The sequence below is a fragment of the Belonocnema kinseyi genome, chromosome 9, assembly GCF_010883055.1.
Source record: "Belonocnema kinseyi isolate 2016_QV_RU_SX_M_011 chromosome 9, B_treatae_v1, whole genome shotgun sequence".
NCBI classification, from domain to species: Eukaryota; Metazoa; Arthropoda; class Insecta; order Hymenoptera; family Cynipidae; genus Belonocnema; species Belonocnema kinseyi.
In genome coordinates, this window is record NC_046665.1 from 131288605 (window position 1) to 131307375 (window position 18771).

General features: G+C 24.3%; 1 protein-coding gene across 1 annotated transcript in view; it reads right to left on the reverse strand.

Moving 5' to 3' along the window:
* The window catches only part of LOC117180751, a 14197-nt gene extending 6319 nt beyond the window's left edge, over positions 1–7878 (reverse strand). Inside the window, exons 1-5 of the mRNA XM_033373241.1 lie at positions 7674–7878; positions 7300–7455; positions 6855–6962; positions 4431–4526; positions 533–592 (exon numbers count right to left, since the gene is read on the reverse strand). Coding sequence (XP_033229132.1) covers positions 533–592; positions 4431–4526; positions 6855–6962; positions 7300–7455; positions 7674–7751 — 498 coding nt within the window. The 5' untranslated portion in view covers positions 7752–7878. The remainder of the gene's footprint in view (positions 1–532; positions 593–4430; positions 4527–6854; positions 6963–7299; positions 7456–7673) is intronic.
* Positions 7879–18771: the final 10893 nt, after the last annotated feature.

Below are 18771 nucleotides of genomic sequence, written 5' to 3' on the forward strand. Positions count from 1 at the left end.
TTGAAATAGCATTTTAATGTATATTTAGTTGCCAAATTTAAATTATTTGTATCAGTCAAAATCACTAATTACATGAATGAATAATGAAAATGAAACATTATTAACTGATTTGCACAACAAAACTTACATATTAGATTACATTCTTAAAAGTTACTGGTTTAGCCATTAAAAACTACTGATTTCGTCAGTAAAAATAACAGATTATTGCAATTAAATTGACTGATTTGGTCAGTGGGCGTTACTCATAAGATTATTTAAATTGATTTTTTCATCAGTTAAACTTACAAATTACATCATTTCAAATTACTGATTCTTATCAGTTAAAATAAGAGATTTGATCATTTAAAATTACTGCTTTCCTCAGTGAGTCAAATTGAATTAATTGAAAAATAACTTTTGAGTGATATTTCAGTCGCGGATCAGTCACTTTTGACTGATCTTGATTGGAGAATTAAAAAAAAATCTTGAATACCAATTCTGTAAATTTTCAAGATAAAGTTCTAGAAATTTAAACAAAATTCAATCGACTTACTTGGTTGCCAGTGGGGTCGATCTGGTGACTGGCGAACATTTTCTCTTGTGTTGTTTTCGACTGTAAGGAGATAAACATAATCAATTGTTTTGGATTTTCATATACACATGTAACAAAAAATTGTTCATCGTCATGTAAAATAATAACAAATTGTAAATTAAAAAATTTTGAAACATTTATAAGATGATTTAAATTTAAAATAATTTTTTGAAATCGAAATTTTTTTTTATGAAATACTGCTTAAAATATTTGTTCACTCTGATTTATCTGTGAAAATCGCCACATGAAAAACACAGACTTAAGCAATTCAAAAAATGATCTTACTCTCAAAATGAAATCGAATAAATTTTATTGACTGTAAAACTTTTGTACAACAAAATGGAGCGCTAAACTATAAAATTACAGAACTATTGTATTTATTATTATTATTGTAGTCCATATTTAAATTTTCAATTTAGAATCATTAAATGAAAAATAAAAAATTGATTTTATTTCAGCTTTTATTTTTCTTAGGAGGACAGTCTGGAGCTCTAAAAACTGGAGGGCATTCTTTTTTTTTGCAGGGTTCAAAATTCTTTATTTCAGGACATTCTTTCCCCGGTTTTGAGCCAGGATCAGGTTTCTTCATTTCAGGAGATTCTTTTTTATTTTTGCAGGGATTTTCCTTAATTTTTTTTCCACAAGGATCGGTTTTTTCTTTTTTGCCCTGATCACCAATTTTTGTTTCGGGAAATTTACTTTTCGATTTTTGAAAACAACCCCTTTTTTTCATTTTAGGAGATTCTTTCTGATTTTTGTAGGGATTTTCCTCAATTTTTTTTCCACAAGGATTGGTTTCCTCTTTTTTGCAGGGATCCATATTTTTTGTTTCGAGACATTTATTTTTCGATTTTTGGCAAGGATCAATTTTTTTCACTTCAGGAGATTCTTTTGAATTTCCTTTTGAACCTGAGATTTTTTCTTTCATCTGCCTACAATAATCCTTGATTTTGTTGTCACATTTGCTCTTCTTAGAAGTTAGATTTACATTTTTTGTTGAAATGAATCGAAAAGATTGATTTTGATTAAATAATGAAAATATTTCCTTATTCACGATTGACCGATTATTCAGAAAATTTCGAAAATGGCGATAACTCAGTTTAGAAAAATGATTGATAGGTGAGGTGAATTTTGCAGAAAAAATTAAAGTTGTTTTATCACGTGATATTCTTTTTTCAGTTTCGCGATCATTTTTTTTCCACGAGAGATGCCCGGATTTTGTAGAATTGCACATTTTCTTTAATTTTTCAATTCCTTGATAATTCTTGAGTGATTTTTTAAAATTCCAAAATCTTGTAGGACCAATTTGACCAATTTGAGGAGATCCAGAGTTTCTCGCACAATCTCTGCCACCCTTAAAACAAATATGGGTAACTGCTGTAATTTTTAATTTCTATTTTTAATTAATTAGGGCGGGCCATAAAACCAAAAAAATACAGTTTTGCTCATTTTTCGTTTAAATTTTCAACGGTATTAAAAAAATGAATACGAAAATTGTATATTTGGCAAAACTTGACCTTTTTTGTTTATCAACTTTTTCTGTACACACAATAGGGTGGTTCAAAAGTTTATGGGAATTCTTTTTTATTTGCAAGGCCACAAAGTTCCTGGAATTCCCAAAAAGTTTACGAGTTTTTTATTGTTTAAAAAAAATGATGTACCATATCTTCACAATTAGCCATGGAATACCCCATAACTGAAAAATTGGGTTTTGCGTGTTTGTGTAGCTAACTAAAATTTTTTAAGTATTTATTTATTACACATTTTTTCCAAAACATAAAAAACAACTTTCTCCAGTAATCAAATGCGTAAAGAAATTGTTTAAAAAATTAATTATTGTTTTTAGCCATTTTCTTTTAGAAAGGAGTTAGAAAGTGCCAGATTTTCTTCATTTTTTAACTTCTTCTCGCCTTCTCAGTTAAAACAAGGCAACTATCAAATGAATTGAACAGAAATGATAGTTTAAATAATTTATCACTTATATCAACATTTTCTTAGAATAATTCTATAAAGTTATAGTTTCGTTTTGAATTTCCTACTCCTTCTACGTTTGAATTAAAGGTTAATAATAATGAATTCAAGTTAACAAATATTATTGTTTAAACAATTAAGATTATTTTTAATAAGATTCTCTGAATGATCCTAGAAAGTTGCGGGTTTTCCGAAATAATTAGTTTTTTGTCCGTTTGAAAATAGAAAGAGTTGAAAATTAATACAAGTTTAACGAACCTAATTGTTTAAACAAATTATAATTGTTTATAACTATCTTTAAAATTAGTATTTGTAGATGTTTACAGCTTTTTCAAAAATTTTCCACTTTTTGTAAACTTTTCAGATAGATTAAGATATTAATTAATTCAAATTAGAAATAATTTTATAAATAATTCATTAATATAGAATCACTTTTAACACAGTCGATTTTTTATTTGTAAATATATTTTTTTGAAATAAAACAGATATTTGTGGAATTTTTCTTTTGCAAGTGGCTACTGAGAGCCTTTTTGTTTAAATTATTATCAACGCTTATTATTTGTTGCTAACTGAAAATTCAAAGAAAAGCTGAAAATTAAAAAAAAAATTAAAAATTTTCTATCATTATTGTGAGAGAAAAAAGTGATAAACGATGATAAATTGTTTAAGCAATTATGTTTCTTAACTTGCATTGATTAGCATTTCACTGAGTAAAAAGTGGACTTTAGGTTCAAATTTTCAGAAAAAAAATTGTTGGACGACCCTATTTCATTATCTTTTTTGAGTAAAATATAGAAGAAAAATTTGTACTACGATTTTAAGAAAAAAATTAATAATACTGATGACGTAATTTTGAAAAAAAAATTTAATTTTAAAACTTGCAAAAGGCTTATCTTTTCCACTATTTTAGCAATTTAATTTTCTCTTCTTATTGATTCTTATCAATTTTTGAAAATGGTTTAATTTTAATAAATAATGGCTTTCTTTATCGGGGAAAACATTCTCTACAAGTTAACTGTTTCCGATTATGAAAGTATATTTTTCTATGGCTAAAATAATTAAAACAATTTTCAAAACGAAAACAGTTTTTTAAAAATAAAAATATTTATAGATCATTTACTTATTTTAAAAATTAGAAACAGAAGAGTTGTAGAGAATAATTTCGTCGGAAAATTAAAAAATAAATTATTGAAATTCAATTAATCTGAAAAAATTGGTGAAGAGCAACAATAAAAAAATTTTAATTCAATAAATATTGTTAAATTAATGATCAAGGAATGGATTAGAGCCACTGTGAAGCTGGCTAAAGAACGCAGCTCGGCTCTCGGATGCGGAGAACCCCGGTTGAAGCAGGGGCAAGCGTGCGCGCGCACGCCAGACACACACGTTGATTTGTGTTACTCTTTCTGCCCGGCCAGCGGTTCTCCGCATGTGAGAGCCGAGCTGCGCTCTTTACTTTCTTTTTAATTTTTTTCCAAAACGGTTGGGTATACAAAAAAAAGCCAAAGGAGCGAAAAGGTGTAATTTTTGTGGATGTACCGCCCTAATGATTATATAAATAAAAATAATTTAAAAATGAAGCTAAAGAAATTTTGGTTGCAGTTACCCAGATTGTCTTGTGTTAGGGACGTTTGGCCAGATATTTAAATGTATTTTCGAATATTTTTGATGACACTTTTTGTATCATAAAGACTTCTACACGAAATAACTTTTTAGTAAATAATGCAGATAATATAAACAATTTTATAGTTCAAATACAGTTCAAATTGTAATTTTAAAAGCATTTTTAATAGTAAATTGAATACAAAATTGCAAAGGAATTTTTTGTAAAATAAAAACTTCACTAAAATTGAAAAGTTTTTGATATAAAAAAAATTAATTAAAATACCTGCAAAGTGTGAGGCATCATTTGTAAATGATTCGCTGTTTCAGATTCCTCAGCAAGTGGAAATTTTCTGAGAATATCTATTATGTCCTCTCCTTCCTTAAAAAATAATGTTAGTTTAAAAAAAATTTATCGTATTTAAAATTCAGAAAATATAGAAGTTTCGTAACAAAATAAAATTATTTATTATTATTAACAAATTTGAATTTTAATTTAGAACCTTAGGAATAAAATATTTTTGAAAACGATACTGTTAGGACTATTCCGAAATTGTGAAATTCAATCAAAATAAACTTTCGAAATGGAGAATTCCCAAGATTATGAAATTGCCGAAATATAAAAGTCTGTATTTGGAAAATTATAGAATAATAAAATTTCCATTATTCATAGAAATATTAAAATATTATCTCAAAATAAAATCAAGTAAACTTCCTCTAGGGTACAAATTAAAATATTTTTTTGTCATAAAATAATAACAAATAAACTAATGAATAATAAAATAATAAGCAATTGTAATTTAAAAATCGTTATCTAGAATTTTCATTAAAATCCTTAGAGCCAAAATATTTTTGAAGAAGTCCACACTATTAATTTACTGTTGTCTTTTGTAAAAAATTGCACGAAAAACAATTTTTTCTGTTATTTATAAAAAGATGGTCTTATTCGCTCAAAAAAAATGAGTGCACTTTTTTATGGTACAATTTTCTTATAACAAAATAATCATGAGAAAATACAATAGCAGGATTATTAAAGTTTAGAAAAATTAGGAATCTTCAAAGCCTTAAGACAATAATAAATTATTTCATAAATAATAAGATAATAAAAAATTCCAATTAAAAATTTTTTACTTGGAATTTTCATGCTATTTAAAATATGCGTATAATTTCCTTTTTTGTGAAAAATTCCAGAGAAATGAATTTTGTTACTTGCTTATAAAATTAGATCTTATTCTTTAAAAATAGAAAGGACTCAACTTTTTTTTATTGTACAATTTAAATACAGCAAATAACCCGTGCAAAAATAAAATAACAGCGTTATTGTGCTTTAGAGAAATTCAAAGTCTTCAAAGTCAGAAAGCAATAATAAATTTATTAATTAGTAATAAAATAATAAACAATTGTAAATAAAAAAATTTTATTTTCAATTTTTCCAAAAATCCTTTAGGTCCGTATATTTTTGGAAAAATTACTTTCTAAAATATTTGTTTAATCAACTTTTTTGTGAAAAATTGCACAAAAACCAATTTTTTTACTAATTATAAAAATATTAGAACTTTTTTTATGTTGGAATTTTAACATGACGAGATAAATTATAATAAATCAACAGATTCTCATTTAAATACTTGAAACCAAAAAATAAAAAAATAAATATTCTATTTAAAATTTTTTTCGGCTTGGATTTTGTATGGAAAATTGCACAAAAGCCGATTTTTTTTATTAATTATAAAAATTATTATCATTTTATTCTATTATTTTTATTATTTCTTTAATTTTTTTATTTATTATTGTTCATTTATTATTATTATTATTCTCTTATCAATATCTCGTATAAAAAAATATTTATTTGTGATTTTATTTTATGTTTAATTAAATAATTTAATTGAACAATTTAAAATCTCTCCTTTGAAATTTTCACAGAAATCCTTAAGTCAAAATATTTATGGAAGAGTTTAAAATATTTGCTTACTCTTCTTTTCTTGTAGAAAATTGCACAAAAACAAATTTTTAAATGTTTCTGAAAATAAAATGGAGCTAATTTTTTTTACGATACAATTTTAATACATTCAAATAAATCGCGAAAATATTAAATAAAATGATTGTTGGATTTTTTAAATTATTAAATCTTTAGTTATAAAATAATAATTAACTAAAAATCAAGTAATAAATAATTGTTTTTTTTTTAAATTTTCTATTTGGAATTTATACAGAAATCCTCATTATTGTTTGCAAAAATAATTATCTCATTCTTTCGAAATAAAGTCGAGTGAAATTTTGTTATAGTACAATTTTAATACTACTAAATAAATCCCGTGAATGTAAAAAAAGAGAATTAATGTTGTTTATAAAATTAAACAAATCTTCGCAGTGCGAAAATAATCATTTATAAATTAATAATTGATAAAATAGTAAACAATTATAATTTAAAAATCTTCATTTGGAGTTTTCGCAGAAATCCTTGGAGCCAAAATATTTTTGGAAAAGTTGCTGTCTAAAATATTTGTATTCCGCTTTTTTATATAAAAAATCTCACAAAAAATTATTCTTTTCATTATTTATAAAAATATAGGTTCATTTTTAATTTTTATTTTATTATTTTTATATACTTTTCATTATTTTAATTTTGTTCATTGACGTTTAATATAAAAAAATTCAAAATAATTTCTTGTAAAAATTATTTATTAAAAAAAACTAATTTTTTATATCTTACCTTTTTAGCTTCCAAACTTGGGATTTTCTGTATCTGGGATAAATTTCCTGTAACATCTGAACTTTTGCTTTCCGAGTTGAGTCTGAATCTCGTTAATTCCGGCATTGTCTGTAAAAACAATTAAATTCTCCTAAACTTCTTTAATTCCCATTTCAAACAATTAAAAAGCTTTCAGAAAGGAGGAAAGGAATTAGACTTTGTGCGCCTCCAATTTAACATTTTTATTCAATTTCAAGGTATACTTTTCCAATTCCCTTTTGTTCAAAATTAAATTAATCTCTGTTTATGATACATTTTTCTTATTTATAAAAATTCATAAAACAATTATTTACTGCTTATAACTGTAAAAATTAAAGAAAAAATTAATTTAGACCCCTTGTTACAATATTTTTATAAACAAAATTTTTAATTAATTCAAAAAAATATAATAATTAAAATAACATACGTCTTTGTAACTGTGCAATTTTTTGCCCTCCTGAAAATTGAACCCATTTTGGGTCGATTTGGTGATTCCTTCATTGACAGTTACGGATTCAAATTTTGAACTTTTTTTCAAAAATTGAGATAAGGATTGTCCGAATTCTCCAGTTGCGGTGATTGCCTGATTCGAGGAATAAATTATATTAATTAATTTTATTGATTACAAGGTTATTTTTAAATGAGTCAAGGGTCAAGAAATTGAAACCATTAATTGTGTTTGTAGGGTATATAATAATTTTATTTATTAAAATAATTTTTTTGTTTAAAACTAAATTATTTTTTTTTGTAAGAACTGATACAATTTTATCGATTTAGTGTATATAAAATTTGGAACTGAACCTTGAAATTTTCTCCACCGACTGAATAACTGCATTGTCCTAGGAATTTTACAACAGATTTTGTGGCCCGGGAAAACATGGTTGCTGAATTTAGAGAATTATACTTAAAATTTTGTGAACGCCTTATTTGACGTCGAAATTTCCAAAATGGTGTGACAAACACTGATGGTTACTATGTTAACAAAATTTTATTCATTTTGATTTTCTACTGTTTTAACACTATTTTCATGGTGTTGTATCAGTTTTCACTTTTTGAGAAACAAATGAAATTTAATTTCGTTTATAATATTAAATTTAAAAATTAATGCTATTTTTTCCATTACTGAAAACTTAATAAATTCTTCTTTTATTTATAATAAACTACATTTAGTAGTTAATTAATAGAATTTTTTATATTCTTAAAAAAATTATGTCATTTTGGAAGACTAATTTCAAAGATTAAAAAAAAATTAAAGATCGCTATCGTGCTAAAGATCCGATGCCTGGAAAAAAAAACTTTTCTATGATATGAATAGAAATTATATTATCATTTAGATTAGAGTATAGACAAATGCAATTTTTATAAAAAGAAACTTTTAAGCTAGTAGGAAATAATTTTTGAAGAAACCAAAAATCGAAAGATTTTAATTTTAAATAACAAAAATAAAATTTTAAATAATTAAAAACTTAAATTCTTCTTTAACGTACAATATTCAAATTTGAGATAGATGGCGTGTCAAAAATCAGGTTTCTAAATAGAAAGTCTTATAGAATAAAAAATAATATTTATGATTTATATTTCATTTGCATTTATAAAAAAAATGAAACTTACAAGAAATCATTATTCTAACAATATTTTTATAATCGAATTTTTTCTTGCTGTGCCGTTTCTGAATAATTAATAAAAATGGCTTGGATAACAAAAATTTAATTCAGAATAAACAAAATTTGAAATTTTCTTTTGCCGTCAAAAATTCAAATGTAATTTGTTTGGCGTGCCGAAAATCAAAGCCCCTAAAAACATTTCTATCATTATAAAATGATTATTTTAACAACGTTTTTTGTGATTGAATGTTTCATCAAAACCGCTTTTTACAAATTTTTTAGAATTGTTTTGAACAACATAAAAATTCAATTTAAAAAATATAAATTTTTATTTAAGGTCTAGTATTCAAATGTAACAACAAAATTCTTAGAAATTAAAGAAAAATCAATCAAAAGATTAATTTTTGAAATAAGAAATTAAATTCAAAATAATTCAAATTTGTCATTCTTTTTCAATATGTAACACTACAATTAAAGGTTGTCGGCGTACCAATAATCAGGTCCCTTAACAAAATTTTATACTTATTAGATCATTATTTTAACAATGTTTTTTTTCTAAAAGTAAGTTCTTAAAAATTAAAAAAAATGGGCTGTTCAACATAAAAATAAAATTTAAAAAAAAATTATTTGCTTTAATGTCCAATATTCAAATGTAACGAAAGCATTATTACAAAAAAATCACGAGTGTCTTATAATAGAGACAACATAACTTTTTAAGAAATAAGTATTGAACTTACAGAAATAAAGTATTTTAAGTTCATTTTTTATAATTTTATTTTTTTGCTGTCATCAAATTTGGATAACACACCAACACAATGCAGAGTATACCAAAATTAAAATTTTTTTTAACGTTAAATATTTGACTGTAACATGTAATTTTTGAAATGAAAAATAAATAAAATGTTGACAACACAGATTAATTCAAAATAAATAAAAAAATTTATTTTTCTTCACTGTCATTATTCAAATTCAAGATAGTTTGATGTGCCAAAAATAAGAATACTAAAAAAATGCTTTCTTTGGTTAAAGAAATTGTCTTATTTTCCTTTTTTATTAATTAAAAAAATGGTTTGAACAACACAAAAGTTAAATTTAGAGTAAATGAAAATTAAAAATTTGCTTTAACACCAAAAATTAAATTATAAGTACGAAATTTCTTAAAATTAAAAAAAACCCAAAAAATCAAATGATTAAGTTTTGACAACACAAATAAATTAAAAATAATTCAGAATTTCAATTCTGCTTTAACATTCAACCTTCATATTTAAGATATCCATAAAATTTAAAAAATGGTACGGAAAACAAGAAAACTAAATTCAGAATTAAACAAAATTAAATTTTCTCTGTAATGTATACTATTTAAATTGAAATACGAAATTTTTGGAAACTCAAAAAATAAAGAATCCAGCGATAAAATTCAGGCATTACAATTAGAAATTAGAATAAATAGAAATTAAAATTTTTCTGAAGTGTCCAAAATTCCAATTTAACTACGAGATTCTTTAAAATTAGAAAAATCCAAAAATCAGATTTTGATAAAACAAGAATTAAATTGCAAAGAGCTTGACGTTCCAAACTTTTGTTTCCTTTATTTATTTATTAATAATTTTCCCACTTAAAGCATGGAAAACTTGAAATTTTGTCTTATTATCGCCAAACAAATTTTTATTCTAAAACCGCTTCCTATCAATGTAGTATTGATATTTAATTACAAAACTAAGTGAAATGTTTGTAATAAACATTGTTATAAACAATTCTTGTGGTAAAATCTTAAAATTTAAGATTTTTTTCAATGATAATTTCCTTCAATCGCTAGAACGACCTTAGATATTCCTTAAAATAATAAATATTTAATAATATTTTATAAAATATAACAAATTAAATTTATATAAACAAATTAGATAAACCAATTCAAAAGTTGGTCCGCTTGCGTAGCAAATTTTTTTACACTGAGCATGTTTTTTGCTATTGGACGAATGACTGCTAGTCACAAAATATTAGAAAAGTTAACAATAACCACTGTTATTAACAACTGTTGTGACAATATATTTAAACATAACAATCTGAATATTTATAAACAAATGAGATAAAATCTAATGTGACTGAAAACCCGCATTTTTTCAAATGAATATTTTTTAACCAAAATTATTTATAACAATGGTTATTGTTCACTTCTCAAATATTTTTTTGAATATCAGTCATTTGTCCTACAGCTTAAAACATATCCAGTGCAAAAAGTATTTTTTTCATGAGAATGTGCCAAAATTTTGAATTTGTTTATAAATATGTAAATTGTTTTTTTATCCAATATTAATCAATATTAATTATTTCAAGGAATACCTGAAGTCATTCTGGAGATTGAAGGAAATTATAATTTTAAAAAATCTAAAATTTTAATATTTTGCTACAATAATTATTTATAACAATTGTTATTATAAACTTTTAAATTAATTCTGCAATTAAATGCCATTTCTACATTAATATGTAGCACTTTTAACAGAAAGAATTTTTTTACCTATAATGAGACTATTTGCTAATTTGTTTATGAAATTGGTTTATAACAAATAAATGGAAGAATGAACAAATCAGTTATATTCTATGATTCCCTAATCATTCATTTAAGACAATATAAAGTTGACCTAATTAGTTATTAAAGCGTAAAAAATTGTTATGTACAAAATTTCAGTTTTCCATATTTTAAGTGAAAAATTATTAATAAACAAATAGAGGAGAAAAAAATTGGGAGCATCAAGCTCTTCAGAATTTAATGAACTCTCATAAAAAAATTAAAAATCAGACCAAATTTGAAGGCTTTAGACATTTTTGAACGAAAAAAAAGATTTCCCCAGAATTTTCGACGGAACTTTTTTGGTTATTGTACTTTTTTCACCATCGCTGCTTGCTCACTATAAAAATATATATTTGGCTTTTTTGGGAAAATCATTCCGTACAACTCTAGTGTTTATAATTTTGAAAATAAGTGAATAATCTTCAAATATAGTTACTTCTTTTAAAATGTTTTTTTAAATTGTTTTAACGATCTCAGTCATAAAAAATTGACTTTCACTACTAGAAGCCGTAAAAGTCATTAAGGATTTTTTCCGATAAAAAAATTCGAAAATCTATCACGAATGATTTTTTTTTCTTCAAAAATTGGCAAAAAAAAATTACATGCTTAAATTGAAATGTTGGAAGTTAAAGAAGAGTTTAAACTTTATTTAATCTAAATTTAATTTTTTTAAATTCAATTTATTTTAATCAGAGTTTTGCAATTAAAAAATTTATGAACTTTTTTAACTTCTGTAAAATCAGATGAAATGAAAATGAAATATAATGTTTAAAAAGCGAAAAGTGGTGCCATCTTTCGACCATTACGAGAAGTTGAAGGAAAACACTCAGTTGGTTTGAGTCAGCCCTATACATCGACCGGAGGTGTATCGTAGTTCAAATAAATCCATTAGATGCCGCTCCGATCAGACAGGCCTGTTTTTGCATTGTTATGTATAGCACAAATACTTAAATTCATTAAAAACTTGATACTTTTTATTAATATAAAAGGAAGAAAATGCTTTTCAGTAACAATAAGAGCAGCAGTTAATATTCTAAAAAAATTCGTTAAAGCATGTAATTTAATAACAGGAAAATTGAATATAAAGGTGAAGAAGATGAGTATTTTGAAAACAGTTATAATTATATTCATATTTTCCTATTGTTTATTCTGCGAATGTAATTAATTAATTTTTAAAACAACTGTAATTGTTGCATATTTTAAATATTTCAGTAGAAAAATGATGTACTTCGGGTAGAATATAGAGCTTTTCTAGTTCAAAACTAAAAAATTTCGATGTAAATTTCTCTTTTTAAATTGAAAATTCACCTTTTAGGTTAGAAATAAATTTCTTTGAATTTTTTCTATTAATATTTTCAATTTATTCTAAATTATATGATAATTTTTTTTTGCATTTTTCGTTAAGAATTTATCTTTTTTTTTGAAAATTTAAATACTTGCGGTTAAAATCTAAACTCTTTTGTTAAAAATTAATTTTCTTGTTACATTCATATCTTTTTAGAAATATAACTAGTTTGTTGAAATTAAATTTTTGAACTAAAAATTTAACCATTTCTGTAAAAAATTGATCTATTTTGGGTGGAAAATAAAGCTTTTCTAGTTGAAAATTCAAAAATTTCCATGTAAATTTCTCTTTTTAAATTGAAAATTCATCTTTTAGGTTATAAATAAATTTATTTAAATAAATTCATTTCTTTGGTTAAAAAATGAGCTCTTCGATTGAGACCTTTTTATTCAAGTTTGTTTGAAAAATCCGTGTTCCAAGTCAAAATTCGTTACAATTTAAAAGTTTCTTCTTCCAGAAAAAAAAGATTGTTTTAGTATTTTTCAGAGTAGAAATAGTATTTCGAAAAAGGAATATTTCTAAATTATAATAAATTTTTTTTTACATTTGCGTTAAGAATTTATCTTTTTTTTTTTTTTGAAAATTTAAATACTTGCGCTTCAAATCTAAACTCTTTTGTTAAAAATTAATTTTCTTGTTACATTCATCTCTTTTTAGAAATAGAACTAGATTGTTGAAAATAAATTTTTGAACTAAAAATTTAACTATTCCTGTAGAAAATGTATCTATTTCGGGTGGAAAAAAGAGCGTTTCTAGTTCAAAATAAAAAAATTTGGATGTAAATTTCTCTTTCTAAATGGAAAATTCATATTTTAGGTTAGAAATAAATTTATTCAAATAAATTCATTTCTTTGGTTGAAAAATGAGCACTTTGATTGAAAACTTATTGTCCTTGAAAATAAAAAAGAATTTTTTTACTGAAAATTCAACCGTTTTTCTGAAAATCCGTTTTTTAAGAGAATTATATATTCAAAGGGAAATGAAACTATTCTATTTTTGGTTGAAGTGTTATCATTTTTTGATGAAAATTCAAGTGTTTGGTTGAAAATTTATATTCTTTATTTAAAAACTAAACTATTTTCTAAAAATTCATGCAATTTGTTGTAAATTCGTATTTTGGTGTGTAAAATTAATTTTATTGGTGGAAAATTTCTCCTTTTGGTAGGTGTATAACGTTTTTACCAATCCATAACAACGCAAAACAGGCCTACCTGATCGAAGCGCCATCTATTGGATGTATAGGAACTACGATAACCCTCATTATCCTAAGAGAACAGAAAGAGTGAGGCGATGGTTAGAGTTATACCTCCGAAGGGTATGATGCCCTAATCCGATTCCTACATTACCGACATGTTTCTTACCATCCTTTTTCAACATGAAGTCAGATATCGAGCTAAAAATTTAAGAAAATATAGAAAAGGGACTAAAAAAAGCTAATGTGCTAAAAAAATGAAAAATAAAAAGCTAAAAGTTTCAAAACATTTTATCTTTTTATTTTGTTGATAAAAAGATCTATCCTAAATTTTGCTTTTGGCATTTGAAAAATTTATGAGTACATCAAATTTCCGCTGTCATTTTTTGAATTTTTTCTTCATCCTATATAAAATCTCGCAGTTGCTGCGATTGTGAACCGTTTAATTAATTATTAGCTGATAATTTTCTTCACATTTTCTTTAAATTTGTTTGAATTAATTACAAAGGTTATTAATAGCCCCGTGCCACTCTTCAGGAGGCCTGTGGAAAATTTTTGTCTTGAGAGTTGACGGTGGCCGTGTGGCGGCGCCAGCTATGCTGTTGGCCTAGAATTCAAATAATACTAAATCCCAATACATTTCTACTGACTACAAAAAATTATTATTCATTCGCAATTAAATCAGACATAATTATTTGTGTAATTTTTGAATTTCCGAAAAGAAAATAGTCTAAATTTTATAATATTTTAAATTATATTATATAATATTTATTTAAATTCATTTCGGATTTTCAAATATTTAAATTTACAAGATTGCAATTATTTTCTATTATTTTTAAAACTACTGAAGCTTCTACAATAAAAAACAAATTTAATCCGAAAAAAATTTTTTTAAAACAATTGAGATTCTTTTTCGACATATTTGGCTAATTTCTTTACATAATTTTATTATTCAGGAATTCTCTAAATTTGGTAATATTATAAACTGCTTTGAATTATCTTATTCAGGAAAATCATTTCAATCATTGTTATTTTAAATCGAAACAACAATTTTGGAACCTTTAACATGGAAAATCATTTTTTAAATAAAAATATTTTATTATTTAATTTTTAATAAATAATATTGATGTAAAAGACGTTTTGAATTGTTTTAAGAAAACTCCCGAGTTTAAACAATGATTAGTTTTTATCATTATTACTTGATTGTTTAAACAAAAATAATAAAATATTTTATAACTAAAATGTATTTTTAATGAATAAATTAAAATTTTCAAAATGACCTTTTGAATTTAAAATAACAAAAATTGCAAATTTGTTCAATCACTGTTATTTTAAATCCGAATAATAGTTTTGGGAACTATAAACATTAAAAACAATTTTGTCATAAAAATATTTGATTATTATATTTTTAAGAAATAATATTTATAAACGTCTTTTTTTAATTATGTTAAAGGCAACAGTTCACTGTAGATAAATAATACATAAATAAAAGTAATAAGCATTATTCATTTATTAAAAATATAATGATGAAATATTTTTGTCAATGAACTTTTTATTAAATGTTCTACTTTTTCCAAATAATTGTAATTTTTTTCATCTGAAGTTATTTATTTCCATAAACGTAAAATTGAAAAAATGTAAATGTGTAAAAATGGCTTACGTTTGAAAATTCGAAAAAATATTCAGAAATTTTTTTAGAAACTTATCAATAATATTGGTGTTTCCCTAGCCTATTACAAAAAGAATTCAAGAATAAAAAACGAAAACCATTTCTTTCTCGCAGCTTTGGGTACAAATTCACAAAGATGCTTTTTCGCCATTCTTTAAATTATTATATTTGGAGGAAAAATGTTTGTTCTTACTTTAATTCCATCTGCGATTATTTCAAAAGTTATAAATAACATTTTTAAATAAAATATAATTAAATTTTAATTTCCTTGCAATCTTATTGCCCGTGTGGTAGCAAAATTAAAAAAATTAAAAATGTTTAAAAAGTTACAATAAAATGACAGAAATTTGCAAATTTTCACCCTTAAAAAATTGTATTATATTACATTACCGCCAGCGAAAACTATAAAATAATTTATATTTCAGTAAATTATTCTTAAAAAAAAACATAATTTTATAATTTTAAATGAAAATTAATTTTTATAGATCATTTTTTTCTGTAGATTCGATTAGAATGATTATGAATAATAAAGCAAAATCCAAATACCCTGATAGGCGATAATACATCATTATAAAATGGATAAAATAGCAATTTGCAAATTATTTTTAAAACTGAGTTCGTATATTGCGATTTCTTTTTTGGAATAAAACCCTTTAGTTTATGTTTAATTTAAAAACAAGTATAATGATCATTTCCTTTCGCCTGGCAGTCAATATCAACAATGATATAATAATTTTAAAAAGAGAAAAACCGTACAAACAAAAAGATATGTTTAAGCACTTTATACAGGGTGGACACGCTGAGGCTTACATACATGGCGAGTTGAATGCTACCTGAATTGCACAACAGCAGGGGAGAAACCATTATACAGGGGTATTTTCATATTTCGCGCCTTTAAAGTTGCATTCGGATCGGCCATTCGGTCAAGTCCGTGCATCTTCGGATCAAGTTTATGATAGTTTCCATGGTTGCGTTCGAAACTTCAAACAGTATTTGTCACTCAGCAGCCATTCTATTATATTATTGGCACAGAAAAAATGACGTTTACTTCTCAGTTCACATGTCTCACTTCATTATTAATTAAACACTTTTATTATTTCTAATTACTATATAACATAACCTATATTGTTTTGACACTTGTATCCGTTTGAAGTTTTGAACGCAACCATGGAAACTATCATAAACTTGATCCGAAGAGAAACGGACTTGACCGAATGGCCGATCCGAATGCAACTTTGAAGGCGCGAAATATGAAAATACCCCTGTATAATGGCTTCTACCCTGCTGTTGTGCAATTCGGGTAGCATTCAACTCGCTATGTATGTAAGCCCCAGCGTGTCCATCCTTTATGTAACACTTACCGTTGCCACAACAATTCCATCAAGTCCTGTAAAAACTTTTTCTCGGATGATATCTTCTAGGTTGAAGTGTAACGAACAAACTGCATCACCAGGTTTTAGTTTGATATCATCCCTTAAAATAGCTATTTGCCATTCTTTACGAATATTTGGATCATTTGGCGATTTAAAAAATTGAATTTTTTTAGCTTTGTTTGGCTCCCGATTACTTTTATAGTCCGATTTACAACCAAAACAAACGCACTTCACCATTTTTTAATCAAAATATCAACACTGCGGATATTTCGGAGCATCTGTAAATAGTTACAGATTTTTCCATCTAAAAGCAGTTTTTTTCACTTTTCTTTCACTTAGAATTCGCCACCACTCAGCCACCGTCAACACATTGTACATTTTCAACTCAGAGTCCCAGGGGGCTGGTTCTTAATAAATCAGAAGTATAGAAATGTTGTTTCAAAATTTAAAGGAGAATATAATGTAAAAATTATTTTAATGTTTCAATAAAAATAATTGTTTTGAGCTTTTTGTTTTGTGAACTTGTTAATTATCAAATGATTCTACTTAAAACTTTGATCTTCTAAATTTAGTTTAAAAGTTTATAATTAAATAAAATTTTCAAAAATAAAAGTTCTAATTAAAAAATATATATACGAGGTATATAATAGTTATTTGAATGTTTTATATGATAAAAATGATTGTGTAATGCTTTTATGTTAAGATTTATGAACAGATCAATTAATTGTTAGTTGAATAATTTTTTTCACGAAATTAAGGTAAATAAAGATTTAATTTTAATTTTTTTTTTAAATCAAAGAATTCAATCGATTATATAATTGAAGGTTATATAATTAAATGTTGGTTATAATTTGTGCAACAAAAGTTTATTGATATTAAAAAGACTTCTTTTTCAATTATGTCATTTGTGTAAATTATTGTTATGTTATGAAGTGAGTATCTGAATACTCTAATTTTGAAATGATCGGAAGATACACATATATTTTTATTTTTTATAGAATATTTTAAAAGCTTATTAATAATCATTAAAATTTTTAGAAAAATACAATATAATGTTCCTTTATTGAGCCACATAAATTAATTGCACATTGCTTATGAGTCTTCTAATTTATAATAAATGCTTATTTATATTTAACCTATCTCTATTACAATTATATAGTTTCTGAAATGTTTATAGTATGAAATGAGTATCTGAATCCAATTTTCAAAATTGTACGTACATTTATTTTAATTTTTTCGAAACTTAGCGTAACTTGAGATAATTATTTAAATTTTTAAGGATTGAAACAAAATTAAGTATACTCAAGTTTACAGATTAAAAATATCATAAACTTTCGAAGCATTTCCGAAAATTGATCGATTATTAATTATTTCTTTCAAACTTCTAAAAGTCCTAAATATCTTTTGAAAATTCTTTAAAAACGCTAACACTTTTTTCCTTTTAAATATTTCAATATTTGTGTGAATAAAATAATATTAAAAAAGCATTGCTGTGTTACATAAAAATATTGTTTTATTTATTTCTATACCGCACTTTGTCTTAAAAAAATATATTTTTCTTTAGAGGATGTCTACTGAGCTTTTGAAACTAATTGAAAATCTAATTTCAGGAAAAATATGAGTGCTCAGAAAATTATAACAAATAAATAGTTTTTGAAAATTTTCGTAAATGTGTATTAAAAAAAATTTCAGATCGATATCTCATTCCCTGTGAAATTTTTATCGTCCAAATAAATGGCGGTAAAGTAGAAATCAGATGGGTATAAAATACCCGTAAATGATGAGACTGAACGGATAAGCAGAGTTCAGAATTAGTTCAAAAATTAGTCATCGAGCTAAGAACTGGAATGTGCTGACCTCTCGATAAAAATTTTCATTAGATTTAAAAGTTTATTGTCGATAACATAATTATTTTACTAAAATTATTGAGATTGAATAGTTGCTTAATTAATATAATTATAGAAAAATAAAAATCTAAAAAACAAAAAACTTAAAAATAAAATAATTGGGCTCAATATAGAGATAGAAATCAATTTACCATTTTATTTTTTCGGAAAATAATATTTTTTTGTTATTTAGGAATTTTTGAATTTTTTGCAATTTTTTAACCTTTGAAACTTCACGAGATTTTTTAAAATGAAAACAAG